This window comes from Epinephelus moara, chromosome 24 (genome assembly GCF_006386435.1).
Source record: "Epinephelus moara isolate mb chromosome 24, YSFRI_EMoa_1.0, whole genome shotgun sequence".
Classification (NCBI taxonomy): Eukaryota; Metazoa; Chordata; class Actinopteri; order Perciformes; family Serranidae; genus Epinephelus; species Epinephelus moara.
Genome location: NC_065529.1, coordinates 36840340 through 36862064, shown reverse-complemented (window position 1 = coordinate 36862064; position 21725 = coordinate 36840340). Strand labels below are relative to the sequence as shown.

The 21725-nt window shown below is 42.5% G+C and overlaps 1 protein-coding gene across 3 annotated transcripts in view; it reads right to left on the bottom strand.

Moving 5' to 3' along the window:
- Positions 1 to 21725, bottom strand: part of asic1b (acid-sensing (proton-gated) ion channel 1b) — a 243795-nt gene that overhangs the window by 48492 nt on the left and 173578 nt on the right. The window contains exon 1 of one of the 3 annotated variants that reach the window (XM_050038951.1): positions 1151 to 1860. The exons of the other annotated variants lie outside the window; for them this stretch is intronic. Coding sequence (XP_049894908.1) covers positions 1151 to 1762 — 612 coding nt within the window. The 5' untranslated portion in view covers positions 1763 to 1860. Of the gene's footprint in view, positions 1 to 1150; positions 1861 to 21725 lie in introns of those variants that run through there. 3 annotated transcript variants of the gene reach the window in all.

The window sequence follows — 21725 nt, the reverse complement described above, 5'->3', positions numbered from 1 at the left end:
TTGATGACACAGAGGCTGAGGGCTGCCACCAAAGGCAAGCAGTTTCAGATTTTTAAATCTCCCTCAAAACATAAAATAACCCTCGGTCACGCCTGCTGCGAACAGCAAAAAATACCCCTGATTCCCCAACATCAAACTGTGTTTCAAACAGCAAAAGAAAATCTACTTAACTGAAAACAAATTTGGGTAATGAGGTGGGAGAGAGAGAGGAATGCCGGCTTTCACATTGTTCTCCACGCAGTGATGGAGTGCAATCAATGGGGCTGCAGTTTACCAACGAGACCAGCGCTAACTGCTTTCCATCACAGTGTCTGGGAGTGTTGTAAAGCCTTGCTAAATGAATCAAAAGTCTTCATTAGGGGCAGATTGGTCTCTTGTCAGCACAGGACTGTACACACACACATTGATTCAGCAGTGATGGACGACAGGAGAAGAGGGAACCACTCAGACCAGATGGTGAATGCAGAAGACTGCAATCATCTCTCCGATGAAACGATCCAACTTTTGATATTGTTTGCGGTGGAATTTACAGGCATAATTTTCCAGTGTTCATGTTTGTAGGTGACAATTGTGAGATGAAAAGAAAAGGGGACTAAGTGAGTGAGAGAGGGAGTGCCGAACAAAGAACAGATGCTTATGGGGAAAAATATGCCACAATCAATCAATGTAAATATCATATAAACACTTCACGTCAGTGAATTTAGGGAAACTACGGGAATAATGCAGCAACACGATGATGATTTATTGTGAGCTGGAATCCAAGTATGTAAGATGAATCAATGTAAAGTCAATATGGAGTGTAGCACAGCACATGTCCATATATAGATATGCAAGATGTTATATGGCGTGAGCTTAAGAGGTGGAGAGAGAGTTAATTAAACTACTGATGCGTATTAACCAAGCAACAGTGCAGAGGAATGCGCATTGTGTACAGCCTTGTGATTGCATGTGTTCAAAGCAAATTAATTACCCTATGGCCAGTTGATATACATCCGCTGAACACGTAAACGATACTGAGAGGCAATTACAACAGTTCACCTCCTGACTCAGAGCTGTAATTGAAAAAGCTGCATCTACCTATAAAAGATGCATCAACCTGTTGGGGGGGGGGGGGGTTAAAACAAAGGATGAACTTTGGCGACACACTCACGGTGCTGAAATTACGCGGCCCGCAGAGCTCTCCCTGGTACCGACAGTACAACAGCATCTCCTCCAGCTGGTGTCCCAGCCGGTCCAGCAGCTGCCTCATGGACGGCTGGGACTCCCGCGGAGGAGGAAGAAAGTGGTTGAAGTCCAAAATCCGAGACAGTGGGGACCAGGGCGGCTCGCCCCCTGCGCTCCCTCCGCCGTCTCCCAGAGGTGTGAGCGCCTCCCGGGCAGCTGGGGAGACCTGCCAGTTCCTCCCGAAAAGTCCCAGCCACCTCCCCGCGCTGAATATGTCCGTCTTCTTCATGCGCCGCGGCAGCAGTAGGTTCTGGTTACAGATGGTGACGGCTGGGAAAACCAGCCGCTTGGCGTACACCATGTGCGCCTTGCTGTACACGGGCGAAGAGAGCAGGTACCGCACTCTGTTTGAGGACCAGGCGAAGAGCATGGCCAGAGCTGCCAGGAAAGCCAGCAGCCACGCAACTCTCCGCGGGTAGGAGCCGCTGAGGAAGATGTGCCTCAAGCCATGAAAGGTGGTGTGTTTCAAGAAGATCTTCCCGGCTTCGGCGAGAGAGCCCGGTCTCGGTTTTGATCCAGATGAGTCGCACTGGCACATTTTGGAGAAAAGCTGGTGCGCGCTTTCAACAGCGGTCCCGCTGTGGTCACAGTGAATGAGCCGAAACTCGCCTCTGCGCTCTCAGATGGCTGCTGTTTGTCAGAGACTTTGGAGAGAGAGATGGAGAGGGAGGGGGGGAAGCGCACGCAGCTCCGCTCGGTCCTGGCACTGAGCAGCAGCTTGTGGCGCTGATGGGGGAGTATTTTGTCAGTCGCACAGCGCTCCCTGAGCTTGTCCAGGGGGAGAGCGAAGTTCTCCAGACTGATTTAGTGCGCAACTGTGCAGCAACAGGAGTCCAGGGGATTATTTCATCAAAATTACACACAGTTAGTCCCTGAAAATCTGAGAAATGCCCCAGAGATAATGGATTTAGTGGAAATCACCCAGTTAGGTCTATATTGCAGTTACACGCTCCTTCTGTGTGCCTCACAATCTTGATCTCAGTTTCCAATCTGCAACACACACACATACACTCTCATTCTTTCTCCCCGCAGAATGTCCTCCGTGCTGTTTGCTGAATGAAATCATTGGCCTCAGTAGCCTAGCTACAGAACATTTATCTTCCTTTTCAAGTCTGTCTCTCTCACACACACACACACACACACACACACACACACACACACACACACATCCACAGCGCCACACACATGCATGGTAATCCCTGCCGGCTCACAATTTGTATTCTTCCTCAAAATTGAACACTGCATCATAGAGATTAATGCTTTTGAGACTGTAGTCTATTTCATTACTGTTCCACCAGTTGAATCTTAAATATTGCAGCGAAGAAACACAACTGGGCGCTTAACATTTCGGTGACACACAGGTTCCAGCACACTGGCTGACATTCCCAGGCTGTCAATTCTCTGATGTGTTTCAGTGAACGCTGTGTAATGTTCAGGGAGGTGGGGGGAAACACAAAGGTCAAGATGCTTCTGGTAAATGAATGCAAATCATGTTGCACGTCTTTAAAAACATCTCCCGAAGTCCCAAAGAGCCTAAGTTAGGTTTAATGGGTTTTTTGACCCTGTACTGCCACAGCCTGGCTGTGATGAGGGGGAAACCTGTTTCAGGCAGGCGACACAGGCTTCAACGCACCGTTGATGAAGCGTTTTGCGAGCACCGTCTCCCCCACTGTCTCTCGAGGGGGGTGTTGGTTAAGCGGTGGTTCATGCTTGGCTGGTCATCATCACACAGTGTTCCAATCCAGAGTAAAAGCTGGACAACATGCAGGGCTGATTCTCCCTCTCCCTGGTCATAGTTTCGGGCACAGTGTGCGTATGCAGTTTCCTGTGTAACCGAGGAAAAAGAGGTGAGAAGGAAATGGTGCGAAGAAGGAGAGCATGAATGAGGTGTACTCAGTGAATCAATTTTTCAAGGCTTGTCTTTCTCTCACTTAGAGGAGAAATCTGGTTTCTCGCGACTTGGGTAATTGCAGAGATCTGGGAACACTGTGGTATCACTTCAAAAAAGTCAGAGAGAGAAACATCAGCAGTCACACCATCAGATGGGTAATATAAAGCCGACAGTAAAGCCAGATTATCTCATTTAAAAAGGAAACTGACACAAAAAGCTGGTAACGACCCCTCGGTGCACTACTATGGCAAATGTGGACGGTCAAAGTCTGTAAAGTGCTTGGACGGTAAACTGCGAGAGACGTTTGGAACGGATCGAGTTCATAGTAACTCTACTGTTTGCTTTTCTCTTCTCTTCCAAATAAGTTTGGCTAACGTGGAGGCAAGGCTGCATAATAAACCAGGAAACGAGGGCAACAGCTCCAAGCTTAAGACTCGGTCACACCAGCATTTAAAACTGCAACACACAACAACCATCAGCCTTTGGCAGTCATGTGTGTATTATCTGTGCCATCACCAAGGTGCCATTTTGGAGGTAAAGCTACAGTACAGTAAATAATTAGAGTGAGTTAGTAAGTTTTCCAAACTGGAGAAGCAGAAGCAAACTGAGAGCAAACTCAGCAAGGATGCCAGGGACCTTTATTTGGCTCAACTGTTATCTATCAACAACACTCATTGCTGCCTCCAACCTTCTACTTGGATATTACCAACTATCTTGTTCACAGTGCGAGTGCATATACCTGTGAACAGTTCAGAAACTATAAATTCCTTTAAGCCCATGGACATTTCACCAACGGCTGGGTGCAACCCAGAGTGAGAATGTATTACTGACTTACTGCACATCTTTAATATCATATAAAAATGAATACTGAAGTTATTGATTTTACTACTACTTTTACTTACTGATATAACTGAGAGCTGCTAACTTCACCATCATGTTTCATTTAGTAGAACTCCTGTTCAATAAATCAGCAATTATAAAAATGTGTAAACTGCATCCTTAGGGCAGATGAGTGCAGAATTACCTGGGAAACATCACCTTAATTCACTTTACATGGAGCCAAAATTAATACCGCATTATGTAAAATGTTAGCCGAATGAGTTAGTGTCTCTTTATGAGTTGTAAGAAATCATAAGTCATCTTTTAGAAAGAGCTGATGTTTACCATAAGCAATTGGCTCCATTAAATTTAACATCATGTTAATGGAGCAAGGCAAGCTAATCACTCATGCGATTATTTAAGAAGGAAACAACAAGAAATCACTTCATGTTCGGAGTAGGAAGAAGTAAAATTATCCAGTACTATACATATAATACCCCTTTCTCATACATTATAATTACTAGAAGTTAATTACTTTATCAATATATGCCTTAAAAGCCAATGCAAAGAAAATCCAGCAGTGCACTTCAGTTAAAAAAATGATTACTGGATTCGCTCTCAGGGTGAAGTAAATATGCAAAAAACTTTTTCAACTCTCGTGGACTTTGAACAATAGACCTTTTATGTGACCTCCTCAGAAAAAAACAGAGTGAAAACCTCTGCCGAGTGCCGATGGTTGGTACTTACGAGTCAGGAGTTGAATAAACTGCATGAGCTTATCGTGAGGTTAGCTCAGTCGCTAACGGTCAGGAGAGTTTAATTTCCCAACCTCAATAACTTTTTATTAAACAAGATGATCTACAGTGTTCAACCGAGTGCCAGAGGGGAGAAACAGAACAGTGGAGAGAAAATAGAGTGAAGCTCCGGGAGCTATTATGTCTGACTAGCTGTTAGCTCGGCAGCTGTAGCGGTTCACCAACTAGCCATGTAAGTACAGTAAAGTCACTATATAAAGCCTCTCTGGCACTGAGCAGCAGCTTGTGGCACTGATGGGGGAGTGCTTTGTCAGTCGCACAGCACTCCCTGAGCGCATCCAGAGGTCCCAGTGGTTTGTGGTGATTTGTGTTTAATCAAATCACCATACAGAGTACCTGGGACCACGTAGTATTTCAGCGCACATTGCACAGAGAGAGGAAAGTCATAAGCTCGGTTTAGATATTACACCCAGTGCCGACATTTTTAAATTTCTCGGTGTAATATCTGCCCGTGACAAATGAAGCTCTGGTGAACGTTCAGTCAGGAAGACAATACTTTTCATACTCAGGCTTTAAGTTTCTTTCTCACCCTGCTATTCACTCCTTGCACGTATGCTCACTCACTATCTCTCGGTGTCATTGTCTGGCACAGCGACACACCTCTGTCGGCCTATCATCTTACTGCTCCACATTTTAAATATGGTTCTGTCTCTGCTGTAGTTCTGTCTCGCTGTTGTTGTGTGCGCCCTCCATCTTCCTCACCACCTAGGCTTTACAGATTCATCAGCCTCATACGCCTCATCATCCATCAGCCTCAGAGTCAGCAGCCACCACCACTGCCAGTGTCTGGACTCCATGGGGGATTTATCCTGCTGGCACTCAGATGTCCCTTGATCACAAGCGCCAAAGACTTCAGTTAAATCTTAATCGTCACAAATAATCTGTACGTTTATATTCTGTATTAAATATTATCTTTACTTCATTCTTCTGTTTCTCCTGATTGAACTACGGTATGGTTAAGGTTAAGGAAAAACTGTGGTTATGGCGAACAAACTATGGTGAGGGTTAGACTACTGGACTACTTGGTTAAAGGACAGTACACCCATAATTCAAAAATACATATTTTTCTTCTTACCTGTGGTGCTATTTATCAGTCTGGATTGTTTTGGAGTGAGTTGCCAAGTGCTGGAGATATCGACCATAGAGATGTCTACCTTCTCTCCAATATGATGGAACTACATGGCGCTTGGCTTGTGGTGCTCAAAGTGCCAAAAAAAAAAAGAAAAGAAAAAAATCTCTACAGCTGATATCTCCAACTCTCTGCAACTCACAGCGAAACAGTCTAGATTGATAAATAGCAAAGGTAAGAGAACATATATATTTTTGATTTGGGGTAAACGGTCCCTTTAAAATGAGGGAAAGATTGTGGTTAGGCGAATGTTAATTGCAGGTCTGTGCGTGTATTCTGACTCCAGTTGCCTGTATGAAAGTCAGATGCTCATGCACCACCAACATCTCCACACTCCTTGTTTTTCTGCTACATAAAGGTCACTTTGCTTCCTACATTGGCGTAATTCCTACTGATACTGGGCTGCTATTTTGTCCAGTCTGAACCTAACCCACCCACAGACTACATGATAGAAGAGTCAAGCACTACCAGCAGATGACATCAGGCAACCACCAGCAGTTTAATCTTGCTATAGCCTTCTTACTCATACCTCTCACTGTCATTCTCTCGCTGGTGTTATACTGTAACATACGTCATAACATCCCCCCTGAGGACAATCAAGTCTTCTACTCAGGCGATTACTCATGTTTTATCGAGCGAAGGTGTCGTGGAAAATGGTTACTCAACTGTGGGCCTACAACAGCTTCACAGTGAGATACCACAACTACATATTCAAGAGTTGTACCATGGAAATCAGTGCGGCTTGATTGACTGAAGCTGTGCGTCATGCGAAGAACACTGTATACCTGTGAAAAGGAGAGTGGTGAAGTGAGACAACGTGACAGATTCAGAGCAAACAGGAGGCCTTCTGAAGTTTAAGCATTAACATTTGGGACGTATATCGATTGTTTGTAACTTCTTCTTTTTTTTTTGGTGGGCGGTGCATCAGAATTCACCGGAGATGGATCCTGACACTTTTGGCATTTAACAGCATTTGTTCAAGCCTGTTTCCCCGGCCAGCTCATCAAGAGAGAGACATATCGGAGCAGAGGTTCTGAGCAACAAGCTAATCCGTCTGGGTGAAGGGATAATGATGTACTGGCTTGACAGAGAAACACAATCCCACAGCATGTGTAACAACAACAGAATAACAAATGCACGCTGCTCTGAAACTGCAGTTAAAGAGTTTCACTAATGAACCTATTATGAAAGCAGGCTGGGATATTCGTTAGGGGACCCTGGGCACATATCTTAAGTCTATTAATACCTAAGCATCTGAGATGTGAATAAATATCCTGTTTGATTGACTGGTTCCTAAAATAAACCATGAATTTAAAAATGGATGTATGTCGTAAGGGAGACACTGTTTCAAACTCATCTCTTACTGACTTGATCAAGAGTGAATAAAGAGAAATAAAAAAAGAAATCCCATAAAAAAGCCGTTTCCTTGATTAGTGCCGGGCAGAAAAATGCAGACTTTGGTAAAACACTATTGATTTTTCAATGCTGTGTATACTCCCGCAGCAGAACTTTTGAGTCTATAAAACGCCTGCATACTTATTTCTTCAAAGAATAAAGATTTCAGGCATCCCAAGGCCATTGCCTTAAAGGGAAACGCACATAATGGCATTACTATAATCATTGACAGCCCAAACTTCATTTCAGAGTGTGAATCTGTCTCCTGCAAAGTCATTTCAATGATGTTATTGAGACAAATTCCAGAGCTGATAAACATACAACTGGTGGGGACTTCCATTAACACACTGACAGTGTGCAGGGTGAATTTATGGACACATTTTGGAGTTGAGACCTGTCAGCAGCACTACAACGCAACAAAAAAGGGATGTAATTACCAAAACATTCTCAGTCCACAAATGTCAGTATCTGTTGCAAACCGATGTCATGAATTTCCATCGCAGGCTATTAAACACCACAGAGTATTAGTTGCTTGATCGCTAGGAGCTAATGTGAATAAGAGTAATCAGTAGATGGCTGTTTTTTGGGGGGTAGATTTCTGCTTTGACAGTTCCTCTAAATGAGAAAAAGACTTCAATTTCAATCAGGGAAGCCAGTGAGGCAGCGAATGCTTAAAAGCCAAGTGAAGATGAATGAAAAGGAACCGACAAGCACAGAAATTTAATAACCGCCACTTGACGTCACATTTTATCAGTCTTTTTACCCTGCCAGCCAGGAGCACACCTTTTGGCACGCTGTGTGTGCTCAGGGCCGAATTACATGCTGTACGTCAGTATGCCAATTTGTGATGCAAATGTAGAGTGTACGCACATCACAGAACTACATGACTGATAGTTCTAACCTTTAATGCATTCATATATTACCACATTTAGTCTCATATATTATTGGTGCATTTTTTACATTATTTATTTCCTTTTCTTTTTCTTTTCAACAGCCTCTTTTCTCCCTTTCCAAGGTGTGCTGCTGGGGCATAAACGTATAATTTAGTGGACGTGCCGTGAAAAATATCTAATACATTGTTGTGTATGGTAAATGCAGACACTGCAGACTTAAGACTCCAGTATATAGTGGCTCTCTGCTGTGCACGTGCATGCACACCCACATTATGCGAGAGGATTACTTTGGGGTATATTGTTTTCTGCAGACACTGCAAATATATACAGTAGATATAGTATAAGTGCATGCACATGTGTCGATTACTGCAGGTGCACTGGTGCATGCAGGTCTGCGCGTGGTTAAAGCTGTAGATATTGGAAAGATGGATTGGGATGGGAGTTGGGGTGGCTTGGGAAATGGGTAAGCAGAACAATTTGCAGGTAAGTTAACAGCATGATGTAATGCACTATCAATATATTTCATTAAGTACTATACTATACAAGTGTGCATCTACCAGTGGATATACCATAGACATACCCACTATGACGTCACCCTTTGGTTTGTGGACTCCTGTTTTAAAGCCTGTTTGGCATGTTGGCCGTCGCCATCTTGCATATGAGGGTCGAGCTATCTCTAGCACTAGCTGCCAGCTTGGTTAGCTCTGTGCAATTATAGCTATGGTTAACTGTGATAATGCTAGTGCTAATTTTCTCTAGCAAAGAACAGGCTTAAAACCATGATAAAAATGCACTTACCGCAAAAACTGAAACCCCACCTCCTTAGAGGGTCTTTTTGTACAACCAAACAACGAACAATATTATTTTAGGCGACCAAAATGTTAGAATTAACTTTCACAAACTAAAATAGCGACAGCTACAGCTATGCCTCTACTCTGTGAATCTGGGGCCTTATTCACAAACATTCTGAGAACACTCTAAGAGAGCTCCTAACTTAGCCTAAACACTTTTAGTAAGTAGTCCTAGCTTAGAAAAGTTCTCAGAGCAACTCTGAGCAAAGATGGGACAGAAACTTTCACCTTAGTGAGGAGGTGTGGTTGACCCCACAGCTAGTGTGATGCATTATTTAAAAGATGTGATTGGTTGTCACAGACACGCCCCTTTGTGAGCCAGCAAGGTGTGGACACCCAGTAGAAATGAACTGCTGACTGTGAAAGTGTTGTAATTGTTAGTGTGATCACTCTGCTGATGGAAGGTTGAGACAGAGCAAAGTCATCACTGCTGCACTGTTGCATTTTTCCAGTTTTCCAAATATCTTGGTGTTGTGATAATTTTATTTCTGGCCTTATAACGTTACTTGGGAAATGTGTGCGTATCCTTAATGACATCAACCACTCATATTATCACTGCTCTATCTAATCTATAGCATTTCATTTACTCACTGTCATCCAGTGTTTTGAGAATATTTCTCCGACCTCTTTGTGTTTCCACCATTTTCTCCTCTGCTTAAGAAACTCTCCAGCCTCCTAAAAGTCTTCTTTCCTTCTCCTAACAGTTTTTCACCTTAGGAGCTCTTTCAAGGTCTAAGATGCTCTGTGAATAACTTCTATCTTTACCAGGACCTAGTCTTAACTTAGTCACAATTCTAAGAATTTTCTTAGACTTTTGTCACTAGGAGCAACTCTTAGCACTAGAAGGCTTTGTGAATATGACCCCAGGGATTACGCTGTGGTTACATTACCTAACCAATGTTGTCATCATGGTAGCGACTCGTCAATGGATAGCACCCACTGGTCACTTAAAGTGGGCCATGAGTGAGTTATATAAAAAAAAAATCACCCCTGTACAGTTGTCACAAATGTTGAAATTAGCTATAGAGAGCAAACTACTTTTTTGCACCAGGCTGTAAACCTATTATTGTGCTGTAACATTGGGCATTTTAACACAAGGGTCTATAAGGATTGACTCACTCTTGGAGCCAGTCTCAAGTGGCCTTTTGAGGAACTGCGTTTTTTTTTGCACTTCTACACTGGCATCATTTTTCACCCCCGGGGATTGCTGCTTAGGATAACTCATGCTAAAATAGAATAGCATAAAAAGGACAACACTACCTGAGACTGATTAGAATTACAGCTAATGAGATTACAAATTAATGACACATGGATTTTAGTATTTCTTTATCTGAAAAGGGCGTGTCATGAATGCCTTTGGTGTATGTGGGCGCTGAGAGGTAAACAAACCTTTAGCGTCCACATTGCTCTATGCGTCTGACTGCATGCACTGATGGCAGAGGTTTGTGTGTGAAAGCTCTGGGGTGTCGAGGCAGTTAATCAAACTGTCATTCTGGGTCCAGATCGGGGCGTGGACATGTGTAGAGTCAAACTACGTGACACAAGGCGAGCCGTGTTGCACAGCTCCTCTCCCGACCTCTCGCCTTACCACTACCTGTTAAATCTACACTGCTATACAAACTCTACCTCTGTCATTACCTCCATTTTCTTTGTTTACCCTCAATACTTACAGTGCAACCCCCCTCCCCTGTATGTTTGCTAGGGCATAAACACAATGCACTTCCCCTCGTTCTGCCAATTCTCTGTTTTCTGTGTTAACATTTCAAGTCAACCCTCCTCACACACACACCTTTGTTCCCCACACTGCCTCTTTCCTCCTCTCTGTCTGTGATCACCATATTCTCTCTGCTTCTCTTGGCTGATGCTGCTGTCTCTTCTCTGCCTCCCGCTGGGAATGTTTGGCGCCAAAGCATCCACAAGGGAGCAGGCAAAGAGAGGAGGGAGGGAGGAAGGGAGGGAGGGAGCACAGAGCAAAGGAAGAGAAGCAGGGTGGAGGCACGGGGAGCAGCAGCAGTGAGGGGAGCTGTAGCTACGGGGGCTGACAGAGGAGCAGGTGGTGATTTACAGAAACAATTTTGAGGATAATTGTCTACATGATGTGCTGTAAGGGACAAGTGTCACAGAGGCCACTTTTCCAATAGCCTCTCAATCTGCTGGGCTATAAGGTTGAATTAAATAAATGCCGCCGTACTGTAAAAACAATGTGAGAGACGAGAGTCAGTGGAAGCAGCTCTGGAGCTCAATGCAATCCTGTGAATGCGGAGAGCTTCAGGCAGTGACACTGAAACAAAGCTGAATAGTGTGTGACAGCACTCTGAGCATGAAAAGTATTAAGAGCCACATTATGTAAGTGCTGTGAACACAAGTCCTTGGTTTCTAAACTATAACAATTAAATCTAACTGCTCTGAAGACAGTCAAAATGTGTGAATAAGTAGAACATGCTGCTGTAATTGACATACAGCCTTATAATAATTATATAGTACAATAAAGGATCATGTTTTTGGGCTCTGACTGGCAGAGTCATGCATGAACACGACCGTAAAACACCAAAGCCAGTGAAACTGCTCAGTGACGGAGCACTCTGCCAGTTTTACCCATGAAGTTCGGTTCATTCTTTATGAGGAGTACGACACAGCCTCTGAATATAGTTGTATAATGTCATCTGTGGTCCTGGAGGAGCTTTGTAAAATCTGACAAAACATGAAAGACACTATTTCGTAGCATTATGGGAAAAGTAGTAGCCAGTATTTTTGGAGCTTGGCTCACAATATGAACTAAAAGTCAGGATATCTCGACCTTGCCTGCTTTGATTTTGAGCATTCTTTTTTGTAATCTGTCTCTCATGGGTGCCAGACGTTATGGAAGTGCTACATTTTCAGGAGCCATTTCTGTGGCCCTTAACATATTCTTACACAATGAACCAGAAAACTTTAAAAATTTTAAAGTTTAAAGGAAAAACAATGTTTGGTTTCTTACTATTATTGCTATAGTTATTAAGGTATTACTACTTACAATCATTGATTTAACATAAAACTTTTGTGTTCATGACTTCAATAGTGTTTCATCACTAATGTGAGACTTTATAGTACTTTGATAATATACAGTATACAGGCCCATGTAGGGAGGTTAATTGTTAACTACCGGTTATGCATGTTGGTCTTTGGGATAATTTTGCTACTCATCAGTTTACTGCACTATGCATAACCTGAATCTGGTGGGACACAGGGTCAGCCATGCTGACATGCAAAAAACATAGACAGTATATAAAGATGGAGGAGATGACAGCTCCCCAAAATAGAAGCTGAAACATCTCGATCACCCCCTGGAGGCTGGCTGCAGTATTGGTCATAAAGCCTGCCCTCTCCATGTTAGTGGATGGTACATGGGTAAAACTAAAAACTTAAAGTGCACATGAAATACATTTTTCCCAAAGATGGTTTCTGTCATTTAAGGTAGTTTTTATCATGCCTCTGTATGTTCAAGAGTGTTTTTCTGATAAGTTTGTTTTTCATTAGTTATTTAATGCCACAAATCGGGGATTTTACGACATGATTGACAGCTGTGTGAGCCAATTCAGTGGTGCTGCTCATGATTGGTCAGGTGGGTGTATAGGTGGGAAACTTGATACCATGGAGATCGTCTATCTGTCTATGGCAGAAGCATGGTACCAACTGCTCTACACTCTGGTCTCCACTGATGAGCTAGCCTTGACTGCTCTGCACCATGCACCATCTGGGTCAGGTGGGAGCTAGCTAGCGATTACCGCTAGTAACACTGACCCAACAGCGTTGCTGTAGAAACATTGTGCCCACCCTCCGGTCTCCCCCAGCGTCGCCCCGGTGAGTAGGCAGCTCAATATTGAACCCCCCCTTAGCAATGTTAACTCCTGGTAGCTCTGTTAGCACTGTTAGCAGTGTCAACACAGCTAGTGATGCTAACATCGTAAACAATGCTAAAAAGGTTTTGGTAAGGGGCTAAAATTACTCACCAGGACTACCTGAAGGAGACTGGAAGGTGGCCACCATCTTTCTGCAGCAACATCATCCGCCACAGGAAGGGTGTTAACAGTGGTAATTGTGAATGAACTAGCTAGCTCTGACTCGACCCAGCTGGTGCTCAGTGCAGAGCAGCTAAGGCTAACATTAACCAGTGGCTAACCAGTGGAGACAAAAGGTTGTCAGTGGGCACTATGTTTCCACATGTTAACGCAGCTAGTCGGCAGAAAAGCCAACAGAAAATAAAAGGCAAGACATTTACATCACAAAACATAACAATTCTCCCATCTCTAAATGGATAGTATTTTGACACGTGGTGCTGAAGGTCACACTGAGTCAGTGGAGTGCTGTGATAAAAGGAAAGGCCTCTTGAATTCAATTTCATTTTGTGTGTTGTTTTTTCTTAAAAAATAACCAGTGAGTTGCTGGTTAACGGGTGTCGGGCTATTGAAAGCAAACTGACGAAACTTACATCCCTAGTGCCATGTCTTTAATGATATATTTAAAGGTGCTAATCGCATCCAGCAAACATCTTTTCATGATCTGCTACCTGTCTGTTCTATGTGAGAGCTGAAAAACAATATTAAAGTCTCTATTGCTGGGAAACAAACAAAGCGGCACAGACTGAGACACACAACAGTGTGCCGGCTAGTCTCCTCTTCAACATCCTCATCTACGAGAAACGGAGCTACACCATGATTGTAATGAAATGTAAATAACATCAGAGATGATGGGAGGGGAGTATTTTTAGGGTTCTGAGTTCAAATATAACCAATCTTTCTCCAGGCTCCACCTTCAATATGATGCTCTGTGTTGTTTTTATGTTTTTTTTATATATAAATATAAAGTTTTAGCATTATCAGAGGCTGTTATGTCATTGCAAGATAAAGAAAACTGACTACTAGTATGTTTTTAGCATCAGAAAAAGAATCAGATTTGACAACTTAAGGCATCAGCACAAACCTATTTGACATGGGCGAGCTCAGACTAAAAATAATTAAAGTAGTAGGAGTCTTTAAAGCCCATGTTGACCCATTTTACAGTGATTGTACATTAGAGAAGTTAGGGCAGTTTTAGGCACAGTGTGAAGCCTTTGAGCTGTTTTAAAACTGGCATGTAAAGCACTGCCTTGGGAAACATATTGCTGTGTTGGAAACACTTTAAAAAAATAAACTACCGTAATATTAGTGTGCACAAGCCAGCTTCAGAGCAGATGTTTAAATACTGTGAATAGCTGGCATGTGGTAACAGTCCACTGGATACTAAGCTTGGTTTACCTACCATCGCTGTGCTCTGGACAGGATGCTCTCAATAGTCCCCTTTTCTCTATATTGTGAAGTGGCAGCACCACCATGTATGCATTAATCTGAAAATGGATTTAGGAGTCTTACTGTATAAGTATAGCGGCTCAGTGGAGCTGATTTATATTTACAGCCCAAGGGGCAGTACAAGTATCCCTGCCTACACAGGGAAACACAGGATGACACAGCTAATTCATCTCGGCAGCATCATGACAGCTGGGCTGGGGAGAGTTTGGGAAAGGGGAAACGGTTCTGATGAATGACTTTCAGAGTACGGCCGCTAGCTATGGCAAACAGTCTCCCAGTCCCCCACAGGCCTGATGCCTTCTATTTGCCGCTCAGGGGGAAATGAATGAATGGCCCTTTGTGAAATAAATGGTCCCTTTCTGTCTGACATTTACAAATGAATCCTTCTTGTAAAACTAAATCCATCTATTTGTTTTATTAGTTGTGGAGTTGAGTTTCCCGTGCTGGCACTCAATATTGTGCGGTTGTCATATTCATACACAGCAGTGGTAATTTAAGAAATGTATAAATGTGGTAGAGGCCAAGACTACACAGGAAGTGTCCAACAATAGGTGCAATTACGAATCACTCAAGTAAACAGAAAAAAACAAAAACAGACAAAATCATTACCTTTTCTCTCCAAGAGTAAGATGAGTAAATCAATAATCTCATGACTTTGTGTTAAATATGAAGGTGAGTAAAGACATTTTTAAGGGCAAGTTCCCTGCTGGAGTTACTTCTTGCCGAACAACAGCCAGGTGCAGTTACTGTGTGCAGCTTCCTGAAGTGCTGTTGTCACAGTGAGGTTGCCAGGTTCGAGACCTGTACCAAAACCTGTGCAATGCCATCTCAGTCACCCGAAGAAAATGATGGCATTGTACATTTCTGCAAATCACACATACATTGCATTTAAAAGTTTCACACATATAATATCAGTGTATCTAAAGTTCTGATTACATGTATGTTAGCTGACTTTATTATCCAGAGGTGGAGAGGATGGTGGATGGTGTGACACCTAGGGGAGATGGTTGTCAAGCTGCAGGCCACCATATGAGACTAACAAGCACCAAAACTGGTTGTTTTTAGCGAGACATGGGCAGCATTTCCACCTGTAATTGTGGCACCAAATTATGAGTTTTCCTAACCACAGCCAGGAGGTTTTTTTTTTGCTTAAACATAACCACAAGTTAACAACAGTGTTCTTGAAAAGTAGTTTCAATGTATGTGGGGGAGCCCTTCTGTGCAGAGTTTGCATGTTCTCTTTGTGTCAGCGTGGGTTTTCTCCTCATACTCCGGCTTCCTCCCACAGTCCAAAGACATGCAGGTTTATTGGTGACTCTTAATTGCCCATAGGTGTGAATGTGAGTGTGAATGGTTGTCTGTCTCTATGTGTCAGCCCTGGTGACCTGTCCAGACTGTACCCGCCTCTTGCCCAGTGTCAGCTGGGATAGGCTCCAGCCCCCCGTGACCCCCACCAGGATAAGTGGTTACGAGAAATGACTGAATGAATTAACAATCTATATACAGATATATATTTAAATATAAACACATAGAAGATCCCTTTAATTTAGGTATCAAAAATAAACTTGTCCTTGCTCTACGGTGGAGAAACAATGTGACTTCTCTTTTTAAACATATCTTTGGCATTTCTCTATCATAATTTCTCCTTATCCAACAGCTGTCACACCAATTTACATCTGTGAAATGCTAAGAAAAGGCAATGAATCAGGCTCTAATTGATAATTATCGTCTCATCTCATTACTGACATACAAGCAAATTGGCATATTTCCTAAAACGTTAACCCTAAATCAAGGACAGTAATGAAATCAAGTGGAAATCCATAACTTATAAAAAGTTCATCACGTCATTTTCTCTCTTGGATTCCACAGCAGCTGCCTCAAGTTAAGATCAGCCATCTATGCACACATACGTATGCCTTCACATAAGCAGGCATCAGCACAAGTATGGAAGGACAAACAAAGATACAGCTCAGTCGCCAGAGGGAAATGTTGGCATTACATGTTTTCGCAACCCACGAATACATTCGATTTGTATGTCTCATGCATATCATGAGTTGAGTTGCAACACACACGAACCGCACTGTGGGAAGTGTGCATACTTTCAAACCAACATCAAACTCACACAGCAGGAACAGACAGACAGTATACCCTTTCAATCCTGTCTGTTTAAAAAGCAACAAACGCCCCGAGCAGGACCCTCCCCCTCCCAGAGAGACAAGTTGTATCACAAAAATCTTAACCCTTTCAATTATAATGTGGAGTCTGCTTTTGATTATTAATTCCGCATGAATAAGATCAGGAACTTCTCAGCCAGTGAGATCCCTGGGAGATTTCCTGTCACGTCCTATTAATTTCAGGCTCTACCCACTTTAAGAGCAGCTTACAATCACAGGCCTATCAGCTGCTATTAGCCAGAATATTCTGACAGGAAAACACTGAAACAAAACATTTTTTTGGTTTCTTGCCTGTAAATTTACATATGTCCAAATTCTGTTTGTTCTCCCCATCCAGAATCTTGTTTTGCACCAAATACACTGGCAGCTTGTTAAACTGCTGGCGAGAGGTGAGCGTCTTCAAGTGTATGTGTGTGTGTTACACCTTATGTCAGAGGGATGTCAGACATGCCGTGAAAGCAGGACTAACGAAGGGGGTCGATGCTGGTCCAACTGGCTGACAACTCCCTGGGAAAACCGACAGACACGCACACACACACACACACGTACAGACACACACTGATCAGATCAGGCTGCCAGAAAGGATGAAACAGACAGTCCAAAGCCTGCACGGTGGGCTGCACCTAAATGGAGCTTTCATTTTGATTTCATTTTGGTCTGCGGTATAATGGTCCCTCTGGAGATACATTCACTGAAAGCAATATGATGGCTAATGTCGTCTATCGAGTGTGCATATACGCTGTGTGTGTGTGTGTGTGTGTGTGTGCTTGAATTTGAGTGTGTAAGGTGTGTAGCAGACACTGTCGCTAATTGCTGCCGTGATTTATTTGCCTTTTCCCTCCCTAATAACTCCCCGTCTGAAGCGCCTTGAACAATGATGTCCTGATATAAACCCTCCGAACCCACAGGTGGGGGTTGAATCAAGAGGGCACACCTCCCCACTGATGTCTGTAATTCTTCCATCGTATGCTACTCAGGCAGACATTATTGGTGTGAAGATTTGCATCAGCTGTGCTTATTAGGTTGCAGCACTGAATAATATAATCAGCTCCTCCTCTAGTATTGCCCAAAGGCAACAGCAAAAGACCCGTTGAGATTGACTCTGAGATCCTGGGATGAAACAACAACCGCTCAATCAATAGACCTTCCACTAACATTAGCTTGGGGCAGGCCTGTTTGCGATGCTGAGCTCATTTACATTTAAGGCAGTTTGCCACTGATCTTATCCAGGGCGTCCCAAAATGACTGAGCAGATGTGTGTTCAGAGTCTCAAATAACAATGTTTTAAAAGGACAATGTTTGCACCGCTGGTTAAAGGGATGACACCTGTGATATTTTAGTGTGGGACACGGAGCAGTCCATTAATCTCTGCACCTCTTCCACCTCGATTTCAAAACTGCATTGAAGCATATGGATCCAGAGTTTTTAAAGTTTACTTAAATACAATACTCACATGATATATGTACATTTAAAGAGTTACTGGAGTCATTCCTGCTGTCTGTCCTGGCAGTGAGAAGATCCCTTTCTATCGAGATTTCACTGTGAAAGATGCGCAACAATTTGAAAGTCTATATACCAGAAAAAAACAGCCAATGTTTCAGAGAACTATTAACTTTGACTGAATGTCAGAAAACATTTTTGCACAAAACAACTGTATTCTGTACCCCATTTCTTGCAATGGAAATATCCTCATGGCCTGCTGACAGGTGAAATGACCACAGCGACCAAAACATTTTTAACATACGTGAGCATGTGAATATTGCATTAAAGGGTAACTTTGGTATTTCTCACCCTCCATTTTCCTATGTATAATGGGAACATTTATTTTAAATTGGTCCAGTATTGAGCGACATGGCTGCAGCTGGCATTGGCAAAACAGGCTGGAATGTAACCACTCAGGGCAATTACACAGTCGATTACCGTCCATTAAAAGTGTTTGTTGTTGCCAATGACAGGCTCAAATGACTATTATTATAAGTGTTTGACAACATCATGGAATGGATCCCTACAGAGGTCGACCTTTTTGTTAAAGAGTAAGATCCTTTTTGTTTGACTGGAAGCAGCCCAAAATCGCTATTGTCAAATTCACAAGGCTCCATTTAAATAAACAGTAATTATAGCGTGTATAGATCCAGCATATTTTTGCATCTAACTGGGTGAATTTAAAGTTTAATTCAACTGATTGAATGTGGCTGATTGTTGGAAAGTGCAAAGACAGTGGAAAGAGAAACCAAGACGGCTTTTGTGAGTTTTATTTTACTTCTGTTGACTTTGAATGAAGTGTGTTTTCTGACGATCAAATTATAGTTCAGTCAGGATCACTTCAGTCAAAGAAAACTTTATTTCCATTTGCAGTATAATATTTGGCAGTATGGCTGTGTTCTGGGGCCCCTACGCCTTTCCTCAAGCCTCTTCCGCACACCTACGTGGAAAGCCATAAGGCAGAGAGAGCACACCTGTCTGCCCTTCCATGCGCCGACATGGAAAAGCCTATTGATGAACAGAAATGACATTGATAAGTCAGACACAACATGAAAAGGAGGACCTGGGGTGGAGGCAGGTTGTGTCTGACTTATCAATGTCATTTCTGTTCGTCAATAGGCTTTTCCCTGTAGGCGCACAGAAATGACGAACAGAAATGACATTGATAAGTCAGACACAACATGAAAAGGAGGACCTGGGGTGGAGGCAGGTTGCCGTGGAAGTGGCCTGCGGAGGAAGCAGCAACAGTAGACAGGCCAGAGCAGTTTAAATAGGGTGCCCTGGATGAGATTCACCAATTGGTTGCATAGAAAGTAATCATGTGTTCTATCAGCTGACTCACATTCATCAATCAGCTGCTCCATTGGCTGTTTGAGATCAGCTGATGTAGCTGGAATGTGAGCTGAGCTTGACATCGTTTCCTGCCTGAACTAACGGCATGCTCAATTTTATATAAATGGAGTCTAGAGAATTTGGTGATGGTGCTTTCGTGGCTGTTTCTGGTCAAACAAAAAGTCTATCTCTGTAGGGATCCTTTTCATAATGTTGTCAGACACTCAAAAAACAATCTGAGCCTGACAGTGGCAAACACAGCCACTTTTAGTGGACATACAATGGCATAATTGTCCTGAGTGGTCACATTCCAGCCTGTGTTGCCAATGCCAGCTAGTAAACGTAAATTGGCAGCTGAAAATTGGCAGTTTCGCTGGTGCCAGCTGCAGCCCTGTTTCCCCACTATTGGTATAATTTAAAAAAGTGTTGTTCCATTAGGAATTTAGACACCAAACATGGGAAAATAGAGTCGAGGTTGAAAAACAAAACAAAAACAAAATTACTCTTTAAGACGGACCTGAATCAAAATCTTAATATTATCTTCAAATCAAATGACTACATTCAATATGTCCTTATGACCTGATGACCTTAAGCAAATTATCATTCAACTCTGCAGCCTCTTCTACAGCATTGTTTTGGTTTACTGACATGACTCCAAAGAGCTGATAATGTTTGATGCGTAAGGAGCCATTATATATTTGTCTGTGAGTGTGTTTCGGAGTTCTTCCCCAAAGAACTTGTGGCCTAAAATCCATTTATGCACCTTAAAATTTGGCGTGGATCCATATAAAATGGATTCAAACATAAATTTTTCAGTAAATGGATGTTGCAGTGTTACAGAGCAAGAGTCAACTACTGCAAGGCGTGTAAGAAGTGATGTTCAATAAGAATTCATAGGCATTAACACACGCTCTATATAAAAAGGTTGACACCCCTTGTCTCCATCATTTTTCTTGTGCCTCTTTCTTCTGCAAACTCACACATAAATACATACATAAATATACCCAAACACACATGTCTGGGGTGAACTGAGGCATCCTGCTGATTCTACACTATGCCACAGAGAGCCACTCACTTCCCAAGAGAGTCCTGCTGACCACGATAGATGCAGTCATCTGTGAAACTCTGGAGAGGAGAGGCAGCAAACACCAGTTCGGCCACAAACACATCGTAGCCCTCAGGCATCTTTCAATACCAAACTACACACACAACACATCTCTTAGATATCTCTTTCTGTACAACTCCATATTCTTGAGCTATGCTCAAGGCTGCAAGTATCTTTTAGAACAGTCAGTGATTTATAATTCAGGCATGGGACGATATGAAAATTGCACGCCACAAATCCCGATACTCATCAATATGCTTAGAACTAAAATGGCTAATGACTAAAACATGCTGGAATCACTTTACTTAACATTTTGTTAAGAAATTAATATTTTTATTGCACCACAGAGAGGACATGCATCTTTTTAGTGAAAAAAACAACAACAAAAAACTAGGTGTGTTTCATACACTTCTTTTTATGCACATTTTCAATTTGAGCAAAAAAAAAAAAAAAAAAAGTCCTGAGTGTAAATGCCAAAATGTGAAAAAATCTTGAAATATCCCAACAAGTTTTTACAGTTAGGAAAGGTGGAAAGTTGGTGTACTGATAAAAATTTAATGCAACTAAGTGCAATGGAAGCAAATTCAGTGATTAATGATGATGTGTCATGACATAGAGTCCTAGCACAGGTCGCTGCAAGCTCTCTTTGTCGTCTCTGCATTGCTTTAAATATGCTTATGTATACACACATGGCTGTTACCAGAACTCTTCCAAGAGCACATAGCTGTAATATTAGTTACTTTCTTTTTCCATTTTCCAGTGTGCTCTCAATTATTTTACATTCATTGTTTTTCTTCATTTTAGGTTTGACTGTTGCTCTTTTAATTACATCATCTTTTTGCAGCCTCTTCCTCTGCAGTGGCCAAGTAGGTATAACTGCAGCTGTAGCAGCTACATGACTCACCCTCTAGCTACATAAATCGCCCACGATCAGCCCCCTTTACTCCCTGGCCTGGAATTGGAAGTCCCAAAAAAATTGCGAGTTAGCGATTAGCTGGCTATGCAGTATAATGTTAAAAGAGAGGTGGCTAAAGGGAAATTTCGGTTTATTTCAACCCGTCTCCTATCATCCTAAATTTGGTTCAAGTGACTAGTGACATTCAGATAATAGTTAGCATGTTAGCCGTTAGCCTAGATACAGCCGTAGCGTCAGACCTGTTAAAACGTAAGTGAACGGGCATCCCTTCAAGTGCAAAGTTAGTCCACTAAACAAGCTTTTTTTCCACAAAGACCGCCTCATATCGTTAGGATAAATGTCAGAGAACATATAGAAAACGACATGTGAACGTGT